The sequence below is a fragment of the Suricata suricatta genome, chromosome 2 (assembly GCF_006229205.1).
Source record: "Suricata suricatta isolate VVHF042 chromosome 2, meerkat_22Aug2017_6uvM2_HiC, whole genome shotgun sequence".
Classification (NCBI taxonomy): domain Eukaryota; kingdom Metazoa; phylum Chordata; class Mammalia; order Carnivora; family Herpestidae; genus Suricata; species Suricata suricatta.
Genome location: NC_043701.1, coordinates 178857099 through 178880343, shown reverse-complemented (window position 1 = coordinate 178880343; position 23245 = coordinate 178857099). Strand labels below are relative to the sequence as shown.

The 23245-nt window shown below is 44.6% G+C and overlaps 1 protein-coding gene across 3 annotated transcripts in view; it reads left to right on the top strand.

Moving 5' to 3' along the window:
• The window catches only part of CPXM2 (carboxypeptidase X, M14 family member 2), a 129988-nt gene that overhangs the window by 68362 nt on the left and 38381 nt on the right, over positions 1-23245 (top strand). For 2 of the 3 annotated variants that reach the window (XM_029932741.1, XM_029932743.1), the window contains exons 5-6: positions 18618-18723; positions 19660-19810. In XM_029932741.1, coding sequence (XP_029788601.1) covers positions 18618-18723; positions 19660-19810 — 257 coding nt within the window. The remainder of the gene's footprint in view (positions 1-18617; positions 18724-19659; positions 19811-23245) is intronic. The other variant, XM_029932742.1, reaches the window with a different exon arrangement.

Sequence of the window (23245 nt, the reverse complement as noted above, 5' to 3'; positions counted from 1 at the left end):
TGCCCCAGTGCCCGGCACATCCTCCCTCGACCTGGTACTGACAAGTATTTGATGCCTGAGTGAGTGAAGGTGGCATCTATGCTAGGAAAGGCCAGGCTTGAGCTGAGATGGGCATAGTTTATAAAGACAAGTTTCGGCAGCAGAAAAACAATGTTTATTCTGTCCGGGGGCCTGTTCGGAGCATTTGAAAGAACACCAGTTTGTGTTCACCGAACAGCTATTCATCACACGGGGCTGTCAGGCAGCTGGACTGTGTTCTGTGAAGTTGCTTCTGTCCCCACCTTCTTTGTGGGTCGTGTATTTGCTTCTGACCCTTCCCATTATCTAGGCACACAGAGAGGAACGTGCTGAGGAAGGTTGTATTACGTAAAATCCCTCCTGAGAGGTAAGACGTCACAAGCCCCTGAAAACTCTGGGTCTCCGTTTCCTCGCTGATTAATTGCCAGTGACCCTTAGCCCTTTCTCAGCATGGGATAGAACAGAGCAAAGGGAGCATGACCGTGTTTTTTTGAATCGTTGGATTGGGGTTTCTAAACTTCAGTCCTCATGACACCTGGGACTGTATACCTCTTTGCTAGGGTGTCTGTCCTGTGCATTTTAGAATGTTCTGTGGCAGTCCTGGACTCCACCCACTAGAGGGCCCCCTGGTAGTACCCTAGCCCCGAGTCATAACAATCAAACATGTCTCCAGACGTTGTTGCCAAGTGTCCCCTGGGGGGCAAAATCCCCCCTAGTTCAGACACATTGTTGTACAGCCAGACATGAGGTCAGTCAGTCAGACCCAGCCGGTGACACCGCCCGGGGCCTGCAGGCACTCCACAGGGTAGAGGGGACACTCAGTGGTTGGCGGAGGGCACACTGAGCGTTGGGCTGGATTTGGAAGTGTTTTCGGAAGTCTCCGGTGGCCAGTACACTGACCTATTTGGTTTCACCAGTAGGGCTCATGGTGGGTAAAAAACAGTAAAAACTCTTTCTGGAAGTGCTTCTGACATTGTGTAGAAGAAGCCAAATGTTCTGAGAGACACCAGGTAACTAAAATCACGGGAAGGGGACCTCGACGTCAAACGTTGATTTGTCAGATGGGAAGGAATTTCCTAAGTGTCTGTTGGAACTCCACCATCCACGCTGGGAGAGAGACAGGTGTGCTGGGGGGAGCAGGGACTTAGATTTCCGTGGCTGTAGTTTTCTAGCCAGGCCCTAAGCTTCCCATTCATTGCACAGAATCAAGCACCCGTTGGCTAATCCTGCAGGGACCGAGGTGGTAGGACATATCTGGACCCATAAGCCTGGGGAAGGAGGGAAGGGGTCTGGAGTGAGTCTAAGAAAGGGGCTAGGATCTGAGTGGGGTTCTTGTGGTGGGCAGATGTCTTCTCACAAGAAGTCCACATTCCAATCCCTGGAGCCTGCGAGGATGTTACCTTAGAAGGCAAAAGGGACTTTGTGGTTGTGATGAAGTTAAGGACTTTGAGATGGAGAGAGGGCCCTGAACTCTGTGGGTGGCCTCGAGAAGCTGGAAAAGGCACGGAAACCAATTCTCTAGAGCCTCCAGAAATGAACCACCCTGCTGACACCTTACCCTTCGCCCAGTGAGACTTCCATCCCCCAGAACGGTGAGATCTAATACACGCGTGTTGTTCTAGGTCCTGAAATTGGTGGGGATTTGTTACATCGGCCCTAAGAAATTTAGATAGCTCTCAGAGTCCTTGGAGGTCGAAACAGGAACCCATGAAGCCCAAAGCAGGGCACATAGGAGCAGACAGTCCAGAGCAAGCACACGGTAACCCTTGGCCTGCTAGGGTGCGTGGGTTTGTGTGTGTGCATGTTTGCGCTGGCCAGACTACAGAGCCGTGCGGCGTGGAGACGTGGTCTACCATGAGCACAAACTCGCATCCCTGCTTCCTTGGAAGGCCTCCTATCCAACTCCTTCCAGCACCACCCTCCACGCACTTATCTATTCCAACTTAGTGCTTACATATTCCTTGTCTGGTCCTATTATTTTTATCAGGAGGTTCGAAAGAAGCTGGGATTATATCTGTAGTACATCTGCTATGTGTCTGAGTCCAGAGCTGATGGATGTTTATATAGGAGCTCACTTAAGCTTCACAAATGGCAGATGTTAGAGTCTAGTGTTGACGCCGATCTGCCGTCTCTCTGCACCCAGTTTTGCTGGAAAGCACAAGGAAAAGTGTGGGCTCTGGGAGACCAGGCTGCCCTGTTTCTTTTGGCTCTTCTCAAATATCCCTGTTGTAAGGGTAGTGCTCTCTGTTTCCTAATCCACCTGCTTTCCTCAAGCTGCAGTGGGGAACTTGGCTGCTGGGGTCGGGGCACTTGATTATCTGCCTTTAGCAGCCCTGTATTGCTTGGTGGAGCTCATGGGGCTTTTTTTTTTTTTTAACATTTTTTATTTATTTTTGAGAGACAGAGAGAGACAGTGAGAACAGGGAAGGGGCAGAGAGAGGGAGAGACACAGAACCGGAAGCAGGCTCCAGGCTCTGAGCTAGCTGTCAGCACAGAGCCTGATGCGGGGCTCGAACCCACGAACCGTGAGATCATGACCTGAGCCACCCAGGCACCCCTCATGGGGCTTTCTAACAACACTTGCCCTTGACTTGCTGTTCTTGGCCTTTTTCTGGGTACGTCAGTCTGGTCTGGAGGTTGTCTCCCCTCCTGACAAATCCTTCATTGAAGTCGCAAGAGGCAGCTAACCCGCCCCAGTATCCTAATCTTTGCCTTGTTGTCCTAGCCTCATGGGACCTATGGACTCAGGGGGACCTATGGAGTCACAAAACACAGCTGGCAACCGTTTAACTGCTTTGCCCCTGAAGAACGATCACCAGCTCCCCAGCCTGGGTTTATACTCTCTGCCTCCCTCATGCATAGCGAGCTGCACTTCTGAGGATTCCTGACACCTTGATTAGTTTTCTAGTGGGACTTCTTTGGGTGAAAATGACCAACTCCTACCTCGAGACATGCTGCTGCGTGTGTTGGGGAGCTTAAGAGCAGGAGTGGAGGTCGTGAGCTCAGGCTTCTCTGCTGGAACCTGGGGTCCAGGCACTGTCGGGACTCACTCTAAGGGCCTTGTTTTCGAGCTTCTCTGTGTTTCTGGCTCACTGTTCTCTCCCTGTAGACTGGTCTCTGCTTCCCCAGCCTAACGATGGGGAATGGGACTGCCATTGGCACCCGAGGTTTACAACCTATAACTGCAGCTATGTCTGGGTCTCAGATCTGAAATCCCAGGGAAGATTGTGTTGGCCCTACCCGGGTCAAGTATCAGGTGTAGGAAAATCACCTCTGGGCACACTGTCAAGGCCTGGTGGTTGGCCAAGTACCCACCGTTAGACTGTTTAACCGTGGCCAAGGTGCCGGGTCATGCCATCTAAAACATCTGGGGGCGCCTGGGCGGCTCAGTCGGTTAAACCTCCGACTTTGGCTCAGGTCATGATCTCACGGTTCTTAGGTTCAAGCCCTGCATCAGGCTCTGTGCTGGTAGCATGGAGCCTGCTTGGGATCCTCTCTCTGCTTCTCTCTCTCCCATCTTCCCCTGCTCATGCTCTCTGTCTCTGTCTCAAAAATAAATAAATAAATAAATAAGAAAAGCTAAAGTATAGATTTTAAAAAGTATAGTTAATGTTTTTAAGGTTCAATTTCTTAAGTTTTGAGAGTTGTTTTAGTGACTGTACATGAGCCCATGTTTGTGTTTGTGGCAAGTGAGATAATTTGCAAGTGACTGAGAAATGCTGATTATGGGCTTGAGATGTAGGCATTTTTGACTGAGCACAATTACTGTGCACAATGGACAGTTCCAGAGAACTTATTTAAATGCCCACAAACATTTGGTGATTGATCTGGGGGCACTGAGATCCTGTAGGTTGGAGCCTAGGGATGAGGGGAGTTGGACAAAGACTGACGTTTGGGAGGCGAGAACATCTGGGTGTGGAGAGACAGGGAGAAAAGTCAGCTGACCCTTTCCTCCCGTCCAGCCCGGTTAGCAACCGCATCCTGGAGGAGAAACGTGGCTTGTTCTTCTACGTAAAGTAAGATCCCGTGTGTGGAGGCATTTTGTAAACTGATGCGCCGCATGAGTGATTACTAGGACGTGTCAGCATAGTTGCTCTTTCAAGAAAGAAAAAAATTGTGTTTTCATGACAAGGGCAAAGATTTTACTCGTTTTTCTTAAAATACATCTTTTAAGAGACGACTGTGACACCTTCACATACATCCCTTCGCAAGAGACGACTGTGACATTTTCCCGGGCAGAAGCCTATCAGACAACATTCAGATAAATATTTTAGCTTGTTCGTTCCGTAGTATCTAATGGTTCCAAAGGGATGAGGTAATATATATGTAAGGTACTGAGCATCACGGTGAAGCCAGCACGCGTGAGCCCACGTGTGCCAACGGCGCCGGAATCATTGACGTGCTCGTTCCTGGTCCCACGCGCACTTCCTCCCGCAGGTGGAACCTGTCTCCTTCTGAGGGTTTCTCATCCCCTTGCCTTATCCCTGTGGATCACATGTGCAAAACAGCTCTCTTTCTTGTTTTGAGCTTTACAAAAATGACTTATATTGATGTAGCTTTAGGAACTTGTCTTTTTTCACTCAACGTCATACTTCAAAGACCGTCCACGTTGTTGGCTATAGTCGTGGCTCATTCGTTTGTAGTATTTAACCCTGTGAGTGTGCCATTGACCCCAGCTCTTCCTTGAGGTCGATGGGCTCTCCCCCTTTCTGACTCTTCATTATTTTATTTTGTTATTACGTTTTTGCTGTTAACAGTAATATCGCTCTTTACATTATCTGTCTCCTGGAGCACGTGCGCAAGGAAATCTCCAGGATCTATATTTAGGACTACGGTCTCTGAGTTGAAAAGTATGCGCAGGTGCAATTTAATAGGAAAATGACACATTAGTGTCCAGAGCCGTTACCCAAGGATTTGCTCTTTCTCCGTAGTGTTCTAGATTGCTCCACACCCTCACCGACAACTGGTATTGACATTTTCCTTAATTTTCAATAGAAAGAGTACAAGCCTTCTCTCTCATCATGACCTGCATTTCCCTCCCACAAATAGGGCTGAACTTCTCCTGTGTTCACTTGCCATTTGTCTTACCTCGACCGTGAAATATCTGTTGTGTTTCTCCATCTTAATAGTCTGTTTTTTTCTTTGTCTCATTGGTTATAGAATTTAAAAAGTAGGAGCACCTGGATGGCCCAATTGATTAAGTGTCCGACTTCGGCTCAGGTCATGATCTCGTGGTCTGTGAGTTCGAGCCCTGTGTCGGGCTCTGTGCTGACAGCTCAGGGCCTAGAGCCTGCTTCGGATTCCGTGTCTCCCTCTCTCTCTGCCCCTCCCTCACTCGTTCTCTCTCTCTTACTCTCAAAGATAAATAAACATTAAGAAATTTAAAAACGAATCTTAAAAATACATTCTGCATTTTCATCCTTATATTACCTAAATGTGCTCCAAATATTTGCTGCCAGCTTCACATTTCCCTCGCTGGTTTTTCTGTGATGTGTTTTGAAAAGTGAAAGTTTTTCCCATTTGAATGGAGCTCAATTCACTTGTCTTTTGTATAAAATCCTTGTATAAAATCTTTTGTATAAAATTCACTTGTCTTATGTATAAAATCCTTCCATACCTCATGGTTAATGAGGTAATTCTCCTATATATTCTTTAATTACTTTTTTTTAAATGTTTATTTATTTTTGAGAGAGACAGAGTGTAAGTGGGGGAGGGGCAGAGAGAGAGGAAGACACAGAATCAGAAGCAGGCTCCAGGCTCTGAGCTGTCAGCACAGAGCCCGACACGGGGCTCGAACTGACAGACCACGAGATCATGACCTGAGCCAAAATTGGATGCCCAACCGACTGAGCCGCCCAGGCGCCCCCTTTTGTTTCTAAGTAGCGTAGCTTGGGCTGCTGCTGTATGGAACTGTAACTGGTTCTGTATAGTAGTCATATGTGCGGGTACCTTGCGGAACTATCTTAGCAAGTATAATCACTTTTCTAGTTTCTTTTGAATTTTCTTTGTAGACAGTTAAGTTCTTCAGGATTTAATTTCGTTGCTGTTTCTTTCTTCTTTAGTGAGGATTCGTGTGTGCTTCCTTCGGGAACCAAGTGGGCATTAAGAACGGTCTTGGTTCCCTTTGAGGTCCAGGGAGAAGTCCCTGCTTCAACTTCTCTAACTTTTGTTCCCCTAGGCTTTGTGTTTTGATCCCAGCACTGTTTAGGGCATTTTTCCCTAAGGCAACTCTGCCCTTTGCTCCCCGCACCCCACCCCACCCCAAGTTCACAGCTCTTTTCCTTTCCTTGGAGATTTCCATTACTCCCTTGCAAGCCCACTGATGGTTAAAAACATTCATCTGTCTTAGCGTCGCCAGGATTCAGTTGTACTGTAGCAGAAAGCGCTGCAAGCATTTAGCCTACCATTTTGTTGGTGGTGGTGGGCGTTTTGCTTTTGTTTAAAGCAAAGCAACCTCAGGTAGTAAAATATCTGAATGTGTTCCAGGGTTTTGTTTTGGTTTTTGTTTTGTAGCCTCCTTCTCTGTTTTCCTGATCTGAAGGAAGCCTGGATGGGTGGAGAGTGTGGTAAATCTCCTACAAGGTTAGGGCTCTTACTCTTTGTTGTGTTTGGATTTTGACTTCTGATTTTGGTTTAAGCCAGGGAGCCGGCTGGAGCCCAGAGAGTCCCCTCTCCTTGTCTGCAGTCAGAAAACGGTTGACACAAATACTTCTTTACTTGGGCTGCGTTGCTTTGAGTTGAAATCTCCAGTCACAGAGAATGAAATGTCAAAGTGGTTTTGTGATGTGGAAAAATCTCTCAGAGGAAAGTGGAAAAAAGCCACAAAGTGCTGTGGATTTCAAACCTTCCCCAAGGATTAAGAGGCCAGGAAGCATGGACATTATCTTCGAAGCTGGCTCTGTAATGACAATGGCGGTGCTAACAAAAGAATAAAATATGCAGCTTTTATGGTAGATAAAGAGTGTGTAGCCCTCGCTAGCCTGCCCCCCTTCATTCCTCTGAGCCCCTCACCCTTCCTGTCTCCCCCCCACCGCTGGCCTCATCACAATCCTTAATCATATTCTTTTCAAATTTCTAGCTTACCTCCCTGTGTTCCTCATTAACCTCTAAAACCCTTGAGTAAAGAGATCATGTATAATTTACCTTGTTTTTACTGAGCCTGGCATGATATTTATAATACAGGAGCTGCAGGGTGAGGCGGAGGACTTAACACATTCTACAATGTTCTCAATGGTAACTTTCAGGTGAAATCCAGTCCTACCGCAGCATCATTGGTTGGCAAATACCTCTTCTGTCATCCTAGATAATCAACCTTCTTAATTTGAATTAAGATTTAATTCATTAATCCTTAATTTCTTTATGGCTTTGTCAGATTCGTTACCCTTACTGGGGTACAACGGGTTAAGCTTGAAGATGAGTTGCTTCCCTAGAAGTGTCTGGAGAAGCATCTGAATTCTGGTTACAGTTCACCTGCAGTCCTGTCCGTGTGGCATTTGACAGCGTATTAGTTGTGATAGGATCATTCTTAAGAGCTTATATTTATGGATCAATTACTGTGTCCCAGGCACTATGCGCAGACCCTACACGCATTCCCTCATTCAATCTGCATCCCGTCCGTTGTGCGAAGAGGCAGAGTTGTTACCTTGTTTCCCAGTGGGAGCTCAGAGGCCACATAACTCTGCCCATGTCACAGCTAGTAAGTAAAAGAACTAGAATTTTAGTTTGGGCTTCTTGACCTCGAAGCCTGAGGTCTTCGCCACTATGCTAAAACATTCTCCACCTTTAAATTAACGTATAACCTCCTTGTAGGTAGCCTTATTATTTTTAGAAAGGTTTGGCAGCATGTCAAGTTTATATAGTTAGTAAATGACAAGCTAAAGTGCTTAGCACTCATTTCTTTACTCACGTTCTTACTGCGCATTTGCTAAATGCCATGACTGGAGCTGTAAATTGTGTGTATAAATAAAACAATGCCCCGGAAGCCAACAAAATCACATTTTTTAAGTACTGAAAGGAAATAAATGTCAGCCTAGAATTGCCAGCAAAAATATCATTCAAACATGAAGACGAAGCAAAGTCACGTTCTGGCAATAAAAGCTGAAAACATGGATTGCCAGCCTACCTGGTTTCAAGTCAATTTCTAAAGGAGTTCTTTCTTCAAGCAGAAAGAAATGTCCCAAATGGAAATATGGAAATGCAAAAATAAATGAAGAAGACCAGAAAGTGTCAGTAAGTAGATTTATAAATATTATTCATATTATTAACATGAAACAACAGGAATTTATTATGATATTCAAAATATATATGTAATAAAATGAATTAAATATTAACTATAAATATTTAATATAAATATTACATTAACAATAAGTAGAATTAAAAATTAAAACTGAGTTCCAAAATAATACGAAAGATAGAAGGGTAAATGGGCCTGAAAGGTTAGATGATTCTAGAATGATCATGGAAGTGGGAGAATTATAATTTGAATATGAGTAGTAACTGAAGGAGACATGTTGAAATACTTACGGTAATTATGAAAAGAATGATGTGAGTGTATAACTAGTAAGTTAATAAAGAGAAAATAGAATAATAAGGATATTTGATTTATCAGATTTTAAAAATGCAAGAGAAAAAAGGGGAAATGAAACAGATGGGTCAAATAGAAAACAAATAGTACGATGGTAGATATAAATCCAGATATAACACTAATTACATTACATGTAAATGAACTACATTCTCAAGAGAAAAATAATATGATCATGCTGTACTTATGGGATAAAACCTCATAAACTGAGCTATATGCTGTTTACAGGAGACAGAGTTTAAATTTAAGGAGACAGAAGATTGAAATTCAAAGAATGGAAAGAACTATGTCAATCCTAATCAAAATATAACAAAATTAGGTATCCTAATTTCAGACATAGTTGACTTTAAGGCATGAAGCACTGGTAGAAACAAAAAAGGGTCATTTTTAATCAAAAAAGGGACATTTTCAATCATATACCAGTACTATTTGAGAGTCTTAGATCTGTATGTACTCAAAGGTTTAGAGAAGGAGAAGGAGAAACAGATAAATTCGCAATCAGATTGATATTCTTTTGCACACCTCTTTCTATACCTGATAGAATAAGCAGACACAAAATCATTAAGCGTACAGAAGATCTGAGTAACACAATTAGTACATTTGATCAGAGTTTTGTATGTGGGATACTGCACATAATAATTGCAGAACTGACATTGGTTTCAAGTGCGCAGAGAGCATTAGCCCAAATTGACCATACGTGAGCCATGAAGGACATCTCAACAAATGTCAAAGGATTGACATGATTCAAAGTTCATTCTCCGACCCTTATGGAGGTAAACTAGAAATCAGTAATGAAAAGATAACTGGAAAAGCCCCCACACCTGGAAATGTAAAGTTCTACTGCTAGGGGTGCCTGGATGATTCTTGATTCTGGCTCAGGTCATGATCCCAGGATTGTGGGATCGAGCCCTGTGTTGGACTCTGCACGGAGTATGGAACCTGCCTGAGATTCCTTCTCTCTCCCTCTCATAGTCTCTTTCTGTCTCTCTCTCAAAACAAAACAAATAATAATAAAAAAATAAAATTATACTCCTCAACAGTCTGTGATTAAAGGAGAAATCACAACTGGAATTAATATTTTGAACTGAATGATAATGAAGATATGACATATAAAAATTATGGTATGTGGCTCGAGCAGTGCTCAGAAGTAACTTTATAACCTCAAATGCATATATTAGGATTGAAGAAAGACTAAAAATCAATGATCTCAAGAAACTGTACAAAAGGAATGACTCATCAAACCTAAAGAATGTACCAAGAAGAAAATTATAACGATAAGAGTGGAAATTAGTAAAATATTAGTTTGCACCTTAGGAAATTGCTGAGAGTCAGCCATTTCAGTCTGTAAAAATGGTAGTTTCAAATGGGTCATATGGTTCCTAATAGGAAACATACGGCTTTATATGGTCCCTAGTAGGAAACAGATAATAGGGTAAACAAAGCCAAAAGTTGATTCTTTGTAAAGATCAATAAAATTAATAAATTCATGACTGATTAGGAAAAGAGGAAAAAAATTCACGGCCGGTATCCAAATTGTAAAAGGGAGCATCACTAAAAATGTTACATACATTAGAAAGACAACAAAATAATACTAAGAACAAGTTTATGCCAATAACATTGAAAACAGCAGAAATGCAATAATTCTTCAAAAAGCACAAATTATTAAAACTGACAGGACCAGAAATAGAATATCAGAGTAGTCCAATATCTACTAAAATATCAGTTCATTATTAAATATTGTCTCACCAAAACCCCCCCAAAATTCTCAATTTCAGAAAGCTCGATTGAATTCTTACAAACATTTAAGAAATAAATGGCACTTAAAAATACAGGGAATGAGAATGGGGAACCATTTCCCAAATATGAGTTTGCATAAACTTTCTTATCAAAATCTGATGGGGACATTACAAAAAGAAAAATTATGGTATAATTTTTTTCATGAGCCTAGATAAGAAAAAATGCTAAGCAATATATTACTAACTTGAATAGAGCAATATATGAAAAGGATCCTATGTCACCAACAAGTGGGATTGATTCCAAGGTATAAAAATAAATAAGCATTAAAGAAATTTTTTAAAAAAAGGCATCTGAAAAATTTTATAGCCATTTGTGTTTAAAAGGGGAAAAAGCCTTCATTTTATTTTTTTATTCTTATATATATATTTTAATGTTTTTATGTATTTTTGAGAGACAGAGAGAAACAGAGTGCAAGCAGGGGAGGGATAGACAGAGAGAGGGACAAGAATCCGAAGCAGGCTCCAGGCTCTGAGCTGTCAGCACAGAGCCCAATACAGGACTTGAACTCATGAACCGTGAGATCATGACCTGAGCCAAAGTCGGACGCTTAGCCAACTGAGCCACCCAGGCACCCCAAAGCCTTCATTTTAAACTAGGAATCAATAATAGCTTCCTTAATCTGAAAAAATATTCTCTGTAAAGAAAGCTATGGTAGAGGACAGGCGAGCCCCTTGCAGTGAGTGGCCCCACGGCACCTCCTATAGAGTCCACTTGGGCTTCTGCAGTGAGTCTAAAGCTCGTGTGTGCGGACTCGTTTCAAGAATCATACCTTTTTCTGATGTGAAAAAAGAAAAAGCCCAAACGACAGGAATTGTACATTGTCCTGTTATAACATGAGAAAGTGGTGTGGTAGACACTGAAAGATAGAATCCAGTGTTTTCTGAACATGGATATGATACAGAGCTGCAGCAACTAGCCTACAACCCAATGACAGTAAGTATGAAACGTGAGTACACCTTGATGTTTTCTTAGAACTCTGAAACAAGTATGAAAAATACCTCCTTAGACCTCAAACGATGAATATTGAAAAGTGAATGTATACTTAAGTCCTCTTGCAACGTTCTCTTAGAACTCTGAGATAGCAAATATGAGCAATGAATGCCTGTTCATGTTGACCCTGACCCAACCGACCAGCTGCCTAAGTGCCAGAAGCTGCAAATGTCCAGACTCCCTGTTATTTGAAAAACCTGAACTCACACTTGGTTAAAATAAACAAACCAAGGAAAAAACTTAGGGGAAGCCTCTTACTCAATGGTGAAATACCAAACCTTTTCTTCAATCTCAGGAATGAGACAGGGTTATCTGTTAGTGCTGCTTCTTTCAGCATCGACCTGGAGATCCTAGCCAGTATAATAAATAAGGCAATAAAAAGAATAATAGACCTAACCATTGGAAATAAAGGAGCAGAACTGTTGTAATTCTCAGATGGTATGATCATGTCCCTCAAAAACATCCAAAGGAGATGCACCTGGCTTCATTGGTTAAGCATCTAATTTGTTTTCTTTAATTTTTATTTATGTATTTAGAGAGAGAGGGAGAGGGACAGGGAGAGAGAGAGAGAGAGAGAGAGAGAGAGAGAGAGAGAGAGAGAGAGAGAGAGAGAATATGAGTGGGGGAGGGGCAGAGACAGAAGAGAGAAAGATTTCAAGTAGGCTCTGCATTGTCAGCATGGACCTGAGCCAGAATCAAGAGTCAGTGAACAGGGGCACCTGGGTGGCTCAGTTGGTTAAGCCTCCGACTTCAGCTCAGGTCATGATCTCATGGTCGTGGGTTCGAGCCCCGTGTCAGGCTCTGTGCTGACAGCTCAGAGCCTGGAGCCTGGTTCCAATTCTGTGTCTCCCTCTCATGCTGCCCCTCCCCGCTCATGCTGTCTCTCTCTGTCTCAAAAATAAATAAAACATTAAAAAAAAGTCAGTAAACATCTGATTCTTTATTTCAGCTTGGGTCTTGATCTCAGGGTTGTGAGTTAAAAGCCCTGCATTGGGCTCCATGCTGAGCGTGAAGTGCATACACACACACACACACACACACACACACACACACGAATCCCTATTAGACTGTTAGAATTAATGAATTAGCTAAGTATCTGGGTACAAAATCAATACACAAGAAGCATTTGTATTTCTACATATTGGCAACAAACGGGAAAATAAGATTTAAGGTAGTATCATTTATGAAATCATTAAAAACATCAACCACCTAGGGATAAGCCCAGCAAAGGTAAGTAAAATAAGACCTAAATAAATAGAGGGAACTACCATGTTCATGGATTAGAAGATTTAGTATTGAGAAATGTTGATTCCCTTAAAACTGACATATATATTAAGTGCCATCCCAATTAAAATCCAAAAGTCTTTGTTTCGGAAATTATGAGGTGATTCTAAAGTTTATATATGGGAACACAGTGGGCCAAGAATAGTCAAGGGAACTGTAAAAAGTAAAAACAAAAGTGGGAGAATGAACACTACCAGATATAAACGCTTACTATCAAGCTATACAGATCAAGGCAGGGTGGGTTTAGTACCAGATAGGACATAGGCCAATGGAACAGAATAGAGCATCAAGAAACAGAGCCACCCATACAGTTCCAAGATCTCACCAAGGTAGGATGTCTCACCAAGGTAGGAGAGCAAAACCATCATATAAATGGTTCTAGGTCAGTTGGAAGCCCTTATAGGAGAAAAAAAAAAACCCACCTATTTTGACCCCTACCTCACACCATATGGTCATAATCTCTGTATGGGGTGCAGATCTGAATGTAAATGGTAATAGAAGGAAGCATAGGAGAATATCTTTATGGTCTTGGAGTAGGCAAAAATTTATTGAAAAAAGCACAAATACTGAAAACAGTAAAGAAAAAAAATTAATTTGACTATGTAAAGATTAAGAAACTCTATCAAAAGATACCACAAAGATAATGAAAAGGAGAATATGGACTGGAGAAGATAGTGGCAATCCACGTATTCGACAAAAAAAAAAAAAAACTCCTATGTAGGATATATAAGAGAGGCTCCATTGGTTAAGTGTCCAGGTCTCAATTTCAGCTCAGGTCTTGGTCTCTTGGTCTCAGGGTTATGAGTTCGAGCCCCGTATTGGGCTCCATGCTGGGTGTGAAACCTATGTAAGAAGAAAAAAAAAATACATAAAGAGCTCTTACAAATCAAAATGAGAAAGATATCTTCATAAAAAAGGGAGGAAAATTTGAATAAGCATTTCATAGAAAGTGATATTTAGATGCCTCATAAACATATAACATGTCCCATGTTTATGAGTCATCCAGGAAATTAAAATAAAAACCGCAGTGAAGTAACAGGACACACCCATCAGGATGGCTAAAATGAAAAAGGAAGGTAATAATACTGAGTGCTGACAAGAATGTGAAGCAGCCGGAACTCTCATACTTGGCTGGTTTGAGTATAAATAGTTGATTTGGAAAACTGCCACCACTGAGCATATGTATGGCCTGGGACCCTGTGATCCAGCAATCATATTTCTAAATATACACCAAACAGAATTTTGTGCAAATTCACCAGAAGACCCATACAAGAGTATTTATAGAACCACAGTTCACAGTGTCCCAAACTGGAAACTATGCAGCTGCTCGTCAGCAATAAAAGGGACGAAGTGTCCATCCTCTGAGGGGAATAGTAGGCAGCAGGGAGAAGGAAACATGATATAGGCAACGGTATGAATTGTCAAAGACGACGCTAAGCCCGAGATGGGATGGACTCGTGGGCCTGTGGCAGGGGGACCTCTAGCATCGCTTCCGTTTCAGCTGGAGTTCAAAGGGGGTAGAAAGGAGAGTACGTTTCATAGAGGAAACAGAGGCGACGCGAAGGGAGTCTTCAATTTCCAAGTGTGCCGTTAATAAGGTGGAGGTTTTGCAAGTGGAAGAGACTTTCTGATTGGTCTCGAGGTACTTTTGACCAGGCGTGGCGGACTGCGAGGGGACTCCCACTGCCTGGGAGACGAAGGCGCGCCCCTGTCAAATGGCCTGCAAAGCCCACCCAGCCCCCGTTGTCCTGCTCTGCCCCTCACTCCGCCCTCCAGGAACATCAGCGCCCTTGTGCATCCTCCAAAGTGCCGTGGTCTCTCCTTTCTCCATCTATGAGACACTTATACTCCAGTGGGAGATAAAGATGCTGTCACATAGTTCTAGAAAGGGCTATAAAGTTATAAGTGGAATTAAACTATGAAAGAAAGGAACTTTTAGAAAATAAATTGGCTAGATTGGAGGATTAGGGCTGGCTAATCTGATAAGGTTTGAAGTCTGAATAATTTAGAGGCAGACAGGGTAGTAGAAGCAGATAAAAACAGTAGATGCAAAGGCCCTGAGGCAAGAGAGAGTGTAGTCGCTATCAGGAATTGAAAGAGCACACAAAACAAGAGTCTTATAGAACATCACGTGGATTTGGGTTTTTACTGCCAAAGAAGAGTGGCATTTGAAGCAGGTGGTGACATCATAATATTTCATTAGAAAAGCCAGTCTCTGACTGCAGGATAGATTGGGAGGCAGTTTAAATGCCAGGAGACCAGTTGGAGGGAAATGCTACAGTCCTGGCCAGAGAGAATGGACTAGAGTGGCATGAGGGTAGAGAGAGTTGGGAAGATTCCAGAAAAAAAAACGTGGGAGGTGAAATTGACAGAACTTGGCGATGGTCTTAGTGGATGTGGGAGGGTGGGGGAGAGAAAGCGGGATGCCACAGAGGACCCTGGGATTTCCTTCCCCTGTGGGGAGGCCAGAACCTTTTGTAAAGCAGAGACTCGGTCTGGCCCAGGTTGGGGTGCAGAGCGGGAGGCGTGTACTGGTTGGTTGGGATGAGGTGAATTCCAGATGGGGCATGAGCGGTGGAGAGAGGGCAGAGGGAAAAAGTGATGGAGGTCTGCGGTCCAGAGGAGCGGGCAGAGCCACGTCAACAATTAATTGCCCTTCAAACATAAGTTAGTGGATTTGTCCACATTTGTTTTAAGTTTGAGAAATTGTTATTTGGTTTTCAGTTCTATATTTCCTTCTCCCCTTTTCTTTGGGGAGCTTATTTTAATTTTTCTTTCTACCTCTCTTATTGTTTATACGTGTGTTTTTATTAAATGCTTATTTATTTTGAGAGAGAGAGAGAGAGAGAGAGAGAGTCATGCAGGCAGCGGTGGTGCAGAGAGAGAGAGAGCAAAGGAGAAAGAGAATCCCAAGCAGGCTCCGCGCTGTCAGCACAGAGCCCGACGCAGGGCTTGATCCCATGAGCTATGAGATCATGACCTGAGCTGAAATCAAGAGTCGAATGCTAACCCGACTGAGCCCCGCAGGCGCCCCTGTGTCTTTCTTCTGACTGAGAGGTTTCCCAAGGCCATCGCCCCATCTCCGTGGATGGGATGCACCCTTCACCTCTGCTGCTGCCTCGCCGTATCGCTCTGGGGTGTTGGCAGCAGACAGACAGACGGATAGCATAAGGGGCTGCAGCTGCAAAGCCTCTGGAGGTTATTTGAACGTGGGAAGCAAGGTGCTACTTCGAGCAAGGACATTTTCCAGTGCAAAGGCATGAGCGGCACCGAGGTGCCTTTCAGAAGACAAGCTTGATGCATCTAACTCTGCAGGCGAGGGCTCGGCCCTGACCCTCCCAGGGGACAGGTTGTTGGGCTGCTGGCAGGTGTTCTGACAAAGCTGGTGAGGACAGAGGAGGAGAGAGAAGGCCTGGGGAGAGGGTTTGTTTTGCAGAAAACACCTAGGAATCGTTTTCACAACAAGTCAGATGATCCAGAATGAGCAGAAGCAGCGCGTCTTCGTACGTGCACTTTCCTGGGCAGCGCTGATTCAGAAACGCAGAGCCGTGGTGGGATATATCTGGATCCTGAGTCCAGGGGCATTTCACAGGAGGAAGAGAAGGGCTCTGCGTGCTTCACCTGGCAGAATATTCCAGAGGATCACTACATTCGTGTTAGTTCCTGTATTTTATTTTATTTTTTTATACATCTATATATCTATGTATTTATTTTTTTGTTTTTCTAAATTTTAAATTTATCATTTTATTTTTTATTTTTTTTAATATTTTATTGTCAAATTGATTTCCATACAACACCCAGTGCTCTTCCCCACAAGTGCCCTCCTCCATCACCTCCATCTCTTTTTCCCCCTCCCCCTTTCCCTTCAACCCTCAGTTCGTTTTCAGCATTCAATAGTTTCTCAAGTTTTGCATCCCTCTCTCTCCCCAACTCTCTTTCCCTCTTCCCCTCCCCCTGGTCCTCCATTAGGTTTCTCCTGTTTTCTTGTTAGACCTATGAGTGCAAACATATGGTTTCTGTCCTTCTCTGCCTGGCTTATTTCGCTTAGCATGACACCCTCAAGGTCCATCCACGTTGCTACAAATGGCCAGATTTCATTCTTTCTCATTGCCGTGTAGTACTCCATTGTGTATATATACCACATCTTCTTGATCCACTCATCAGGTGATGGACATTTAGGCTCTTTCCATGTTTTGGCTATTGCTGACATTGCTGCTATGACCATTGGGGTACATGTGCTCCTATGCATCAGCACTTCTGTATCCCTTGGGTAGATCCCCAGCAGTGCTATTGCTGGGTCACAGGGGAGTTCTATGGATAGTTTCTTGAGGAACCTCCACATTGTTTTCCAGAGCGGCTGCACCAGTTTATATTCCCACCAAAAGTGTAGGCAGGTGCCCATCTCTCCACAGCCTCGCCAGAATCTATAGTCTCTTGATTTGTTCATTTTAGCCACTCTGACTGGTGTGAGGTGGTATCTCAGTGTGGTTTTGATTTGTGTTTCCCTGATGATGAGTGATGTTGAGCATCGTTTCATGTGCCTGTAGGCCATCTGGATGTCCTCTTTGGAGAAGTGTCTGTTCATGTCTTCTGCCCATTTCTTCACTGGATTATTTGTTTTGTGGGTGTGAAGTTTGGTGAGTTCCTTGTATATTTTCGATATTAGTTCCTGTATTTTAAAAATGAAAAAGCACGATGCTCAGAAGGAACCTCTGTACTGATTAACAACTGATATAAAGGACTGAGGCTTGAGGGGAAAAGATGTGTTCCTTCTACCAGAAGGTGGGTTTCTTGTGTGGTCTGCCGGACTGACCCCGCTGCGGGAAAACGTTCATGGCTGTTGTCACCTGCGTGATCTCTGTGCGGTGGGGGGTGATGGCGAGCCTGGCTTTGGGCCCTGCTGTCATGGATCATTGCTGGGGGTGGACGGATTGCCGGCATGGCTATGACAGCCAAGGAGAAGCCCGGTGTCTATGAGTCAGACCCTGACGTTTGTGTTTGGTGGCATCTAGTGCGTTATGTTCCCACATCATTTTCCAAATGAAATTTCTAGAGGGACTTGGCGGTTTTAACTGAGGTTATTTTTCCACATGGAACTCTATCATGTGTGACATGAATGTTCAGTATAAACTAATATGTAAGCATTTGCGTCTTTACATGTGACCAACATGTAAAGAGCCCAGGCAGTGTCCTAAGTGTTTCATCGAAGGCTCACGCTTATCCTTTGAACTTGATATTTTTAGGATCCTCTGTTTACAGATGAGTCAACAGCGCCACAGATGGGCAGTTAGCGGCTGAGGCCACACCGGAGGGGGCGGGGTGAGCCGTGGGGCCAAGGTGGGACCAATGTCGTCTGCCTCTGGGACCTACTGTTGACCTTGAACAGCACAGAGTTGGGGCACCAGTGCCCTGTGCAGTCAAAAATCAGTGTATAACTTTGGACTCTCTAAAACTTAACGAGTGAGACGCCTGGGTGATTCTGTTGGTGAAGCATCTCTTGATTTCAGCTCAGGTCATGATCTCATGGTTTGTGCATTTGAGCCCTTAGCTGACCACGTGGAGCCTACTTGGGATTCTCTGTCTCCTTCTCTCTCTGATCCAACCCCACTCACCCTTTTTCTCTCTTTTTCTCTCTCTGTGTCAAATAAATAAACATTAAAAAAAAAACTACTAGCAGCTTAGCATTGACTGGAAGGAAGCCTTACTGTTAATGTAAATAGTCAATTAGCACATATTTTGTATGTTATATGATTATATACTGTATTCTTAAAGTGAGCTAGAGAAAAGAAAATACTCAAGAAAATCTTGAGAAAATGCATCTATAGAACTGTACCGTCTCACGTGGACCCGTGCTGTTCAAACCCGTGTCGTTCAGGAGCTAACTGCACGGCCCTACTGCTGTGCCTCTATGTGGAATTGGTGGACATTTTATGACGTGAAGTCCCAGTGATGTTTTATTTTCTCTTAGGAGTGACTGGGTGACCTCCTACAAGGTCATGGTGAGCAATGACAGCCATACATGGGTCACTGTGAAGAATGGATCTGGAGACATGGTGAGTTTCATCTTCCCTCTGTGCGTGCCGTCCGGCTGGGTGGGTGTGTGCAGAGAGAGGCAACGTACACCCCTCAGTGTCTGCTGATTCTGTGTCCACGCACGCCGATGATGGGTAACGTCCTTCTCATCCGTACCCTGAAGCTCAGCGCCCAGTGGCCCATTTAGAGCAGATGTAAGATTCCCAGCTGCTGGGATGTGGTGTTTCCACAGTTCCCAGGTCAGCCCGGGGAGATAGGTGGCACGTGCAGGGCGCTGGGGTCCCTCACAGCTACTGAGGGATAGCAGTTCCCCGGCCTCTTTAATGACCCCCATCTTTCCGCTCCATGATCCACTCCGGATTCACCACTTCCGATCATGCCACCCTCTTGCTCAGGTTCTCAAGCATGTCCTTCCTAACGTGGTGTCCACAGTCTGATGGCAGCCCCCTATTTCAACCTTCTTTCTCATTCTTATTCCCTGCACACTCCTCCTGTGTTCCAGGAGCAGCGAGCCAGCGACTCTGCTCCTTCTGAATCCCACCTCTGGGCTTCTCCAGTCATTGCTGCTGCTTTTCTCCAGAATCCCTCCCATCCCTGAAGATCTAAATAGTTTTCCTTCGAGGCCAATTCAAATGCCACCTGCTCCCCGAAGCGCTATCTAGTTCTTTCCTTCTGAAATCCCAGAGCTCTGTGGCCTTCTCCCTGCCCTGGTGCTAAGAGATTTCGCCCACATTACCTAAGTATTACCTCCTACCTTTCTCCCCACTACCCTTGTAGACTGGGGGTACCCTGAGGGCAGGGTCTATGCCTGATTCATTTCTCTTCTCCCCTCAATGCCCAGTGCATATTGGGCGTGTCTCAGTAAAGTCTTACGGAACAAATAAATTACTGACCCTCTTATCCCTTGAGAGTCAAGCTCTGAAAGATTCTCCCCTTTTCCCCTTGTGTACCAATAGATATTTGAAGGAAACAGTGAAAAGGAGATTCCTGTTCTCAATGAGCTGCCCGTCCCCATGGTGGCCCGCTACATCCGCGTCAATCCACGGTCCTGGTTCGACAATGGGAGCATCTGTATGAGGATGGAGATCCTTGGCTGTCCCCTGCCAGGTGCGCTTGCCTTTCTGCCTCCGCTGCAGGTGCCAGTGGAGAACAGGTGCCTGGCCAAGGGGACTACACACACACCAAGCAATCTCTTTCTCATGTAAAAAAAAATGCCACCCCTGTTGCAGAATATTTGGAAAATAGAGCGAAGCAGAAAGGAAGTGCATAACAATCTCCCAGAATCCCCCTCAGAAACCGCATGGGTATTCGGGGGGGTCATAGCAAAGTGATGTGCCAACCCTGGTTCTGCCGACTGGGATTTTAAGATGGTGCCCGTTTCAAGGTTGAAAATTCACTCAACACCACTGCTCAGAAGCAAGCAAAAGATAAACTAGAGCAAATGTTCAGTAAACATTTGGGTGAATGCTTGTTCCTTGAGGCTGTATTCCCCGTGGTCTGTTTTCACACAGTGACATCTGGGTGTGACCTCAGGGTGGCAGGAAGAAGGGGGCTTGAATTCACACATGTCCCCTGAATCCTTGCTGATGCCCGCTCTGGACAGGCTGATCTGGGCTGGTCCATGACTGGCTCTGTCTGGCCTTTCAAAACTTGTGAGTTTGTGCCCATAGGGAGCCTTGTAGATGGCAGCCCCTTCATCCTGTCCGGACACCTGCAGGGAATGTTGGCTCCTAGAACATTTCTAAGGCTCTTCATTAGGGCCTGTAGGAATTTCCACGTCCCTGTCCACCTGTACTCAGTTGCTAGGGTTCAGGGTGTACAGCTTTGGATTATAGCTTTCCTTACCATTCTTGTCCAGCAAGAGAGTGAGGGCTTCCCACTTCCGGGGATCCCCCCACTTGGGGGACATGAACCCCCAGCGCTGATGTTCTCAGGTGCCACAGTGTCCATCAGGCCATTTCCGTAGCCATCCAGCCCCCCACCGTGAACTTACATCTGCTGTGTTTTCAGAGCATACTTAGTGTCATTTATTGCCTTTCTTTCAATCCCAAAATATCCATGTTCTTGCTTTGCCAAAGATAAAATTTTCAGGATACAAACTCTGTATTGGTGAGAAAGGTGGGTCTCTCTACCTACCTGCTCACGCTCACACCAGGCAGATTCTTTGCTATGTATCTGTACTTACTACATTGTAAAGCTTTTTTTATGTCACCACCGCTATTAGAGACCATCTGTCTTGTGAAAGCGTTCATCTAGTCTGTAGACTGAGTCCTGTTTTTAGTCTGTCTTGCAGTTGGATGTCCAGTCATTCCAAATATCTTGGTTCCATGAAGAACCCCGCGAGGAATGTCTTTGTTTCTGGGTCCTTGTGTGCGTCCAGGATTGTTGTGTAAATGACAGGATCATTCCGTTTATAGGACTGGGGCTTAGATTAGATTATGATAAATAAGACGGTGTGTGCGGTTTCAAGGCTGATCCAGAGAGGATGTTCAAGGCCAGCCAGCTTGGGACCCGGGCCTCCTACGGGGTTGGTTTGTGCTGGAGTTACAGCTATAGGTCCCGTACGGTGCCTGCAACACACAGATGCAGGCGGGTGTCCGGGAGGCATGGCGCGCCAGGCCCAGAGGCTTGCTGTCCTGTGTCGCTCAGCACAGCATCAGTCTGCTTGCTTTAAAGAGCAGCGACCTGGGGTCTCTCTGTGGGCAGGAATTCATCTGTTGTTGGTAAGGGGCAAAGGGCAGCCTGTGAGAGTCTCATGAAATAAATATTTCCCTGTGAAGCTATTCTTGGGATGTGTGTGTGTTTGAAGATGGGTCCATGGGGCCATTTAGACACAGCGACAGAGTTACAGTGTGAATTCTAGGTACTTGGAACAGCTCTCTTTTCCAACCCCAGATCGTTAGGGCTCTCTTCCTTCTAAAAGCTACTTAAAGGTCTGCCCAGAGGGGGCTGGCCTTTGTGATGCCGCCTAGTGGCGGTCACATCTGAGGGACAGGAACAGCACGGGGGCCCCCAAGTCCACGTGGAGTGAACCTTGCTCACTGCCCTCTGGTTGGCACAATCCCTTTGTGCAAGTTCATGAGGCCAAAGGCAGAAATAACCCAACCAGCTTAGCCGCTCAAACCCAAGGTGCCCTTGTGGTCTAAATGCAACCGCCCAGAGTCTGTTTTTCCTGGAACTCTTGTTTATGAAAAATTCATTTGCCTTTGCTTCTGCTCTCTTTGTTCTGTGCTTACCATCCTCCTGCGAACCTGCAGGTCGGGGCAGAGGAAGGTGGTGATTCTTTTCAAGTCCATCATGAGTAATATTTCCAGAAACTTTTGAACTGGAAAGTGAATTACCGCATAGTCTATTATTAATAGGATTTTTAAAGCTCAGAACTAAAAGAAAATGGAGAGAGTTGTTTATGGTTACAGTTTCAGTTTTGCAAGATGGAAGATTCTAGAGATCTGTCTTCACAACAATGCAGATATACTTAACACTATCACACGAGCCCTTCAGGATGCTTAGGATGGTGAATTATGCATGTATTTTACCACCATTAGAAGTTTTTAATTCAGAAACTTGTATTCTTTTTTCTTTATTTTTATTTTTTGTAAGTTTATTTAGTTTTGAGAGACAATGAGTATGAGTGGGGAAGGGGCAGAGAGAGAGGGGGACAGAGGATTTGAAGTGGGCTCCATGCTGACAGCAGAGAGCCCCATGCAGGGCTCGAACCCACAAGCTGTGAGATCGTGACCCGAGCTGAAGTCAGACACCTAACCGAGTGAACCACCCAGGCGCCACTAGTCTTTTCTTTATTTGAGCATAGTTGACACGCAATGTGACATTAGCTCAGGTGTAAAACGCAGTGACGTGCTAAGTTTACATGTTCTCCGTGCTCACTGCGAGTGTAGTTCCCATCTGTTACTGTAAATGCTGTTGCGATATCAACCGTATCCCCTATGCTTTCATTCCTGTGACATTCTTTCCATCCCTGCAAGCCAGGGTCTCCCTCTCCCCTTCACCCATCCTCCATCCCCGCCCCTCTGGCAACCACCCGTTTGTTCTCTGTACTTACAGGTCTGACGCTGCTTTTTGTTGGCTTGTTGATTCATTTGGTATTTTTAGTTTCCACATATGAGTGAAATCCTATGGTTTGTGACTTTCTCTGATGGACTTATTTTACTTAGTGGAATACACTCTAGGTGGTTCATTTTTTAAGACGTTAAAAAGAAAGTCGTCGTCCCCAAATTTGAATGGTCATGTCCATTTTGAATCAGTACGCATAAAGATCTATGCATGTCAGGAGCTAAGGAGAGCTTCCGAAGACACATTTTTAATCATGAATATTTAAATGATATATGGCCATTTGTAGGAAAGTGGATGGACCTTGAGGGTGTCATGCTAAGCGAAATAAGTCAGGCAGAGAAGGATAGATACCATATGTTTGCATTCATAGGTCTAACAGGAGAGACCTGGCAGGGGACCATGGGGAGAGGAAGGGGGAAAGAGAGCGGGGGAGAGTGAGGGACACAGATCAAGGGAGACTACTGAATACTG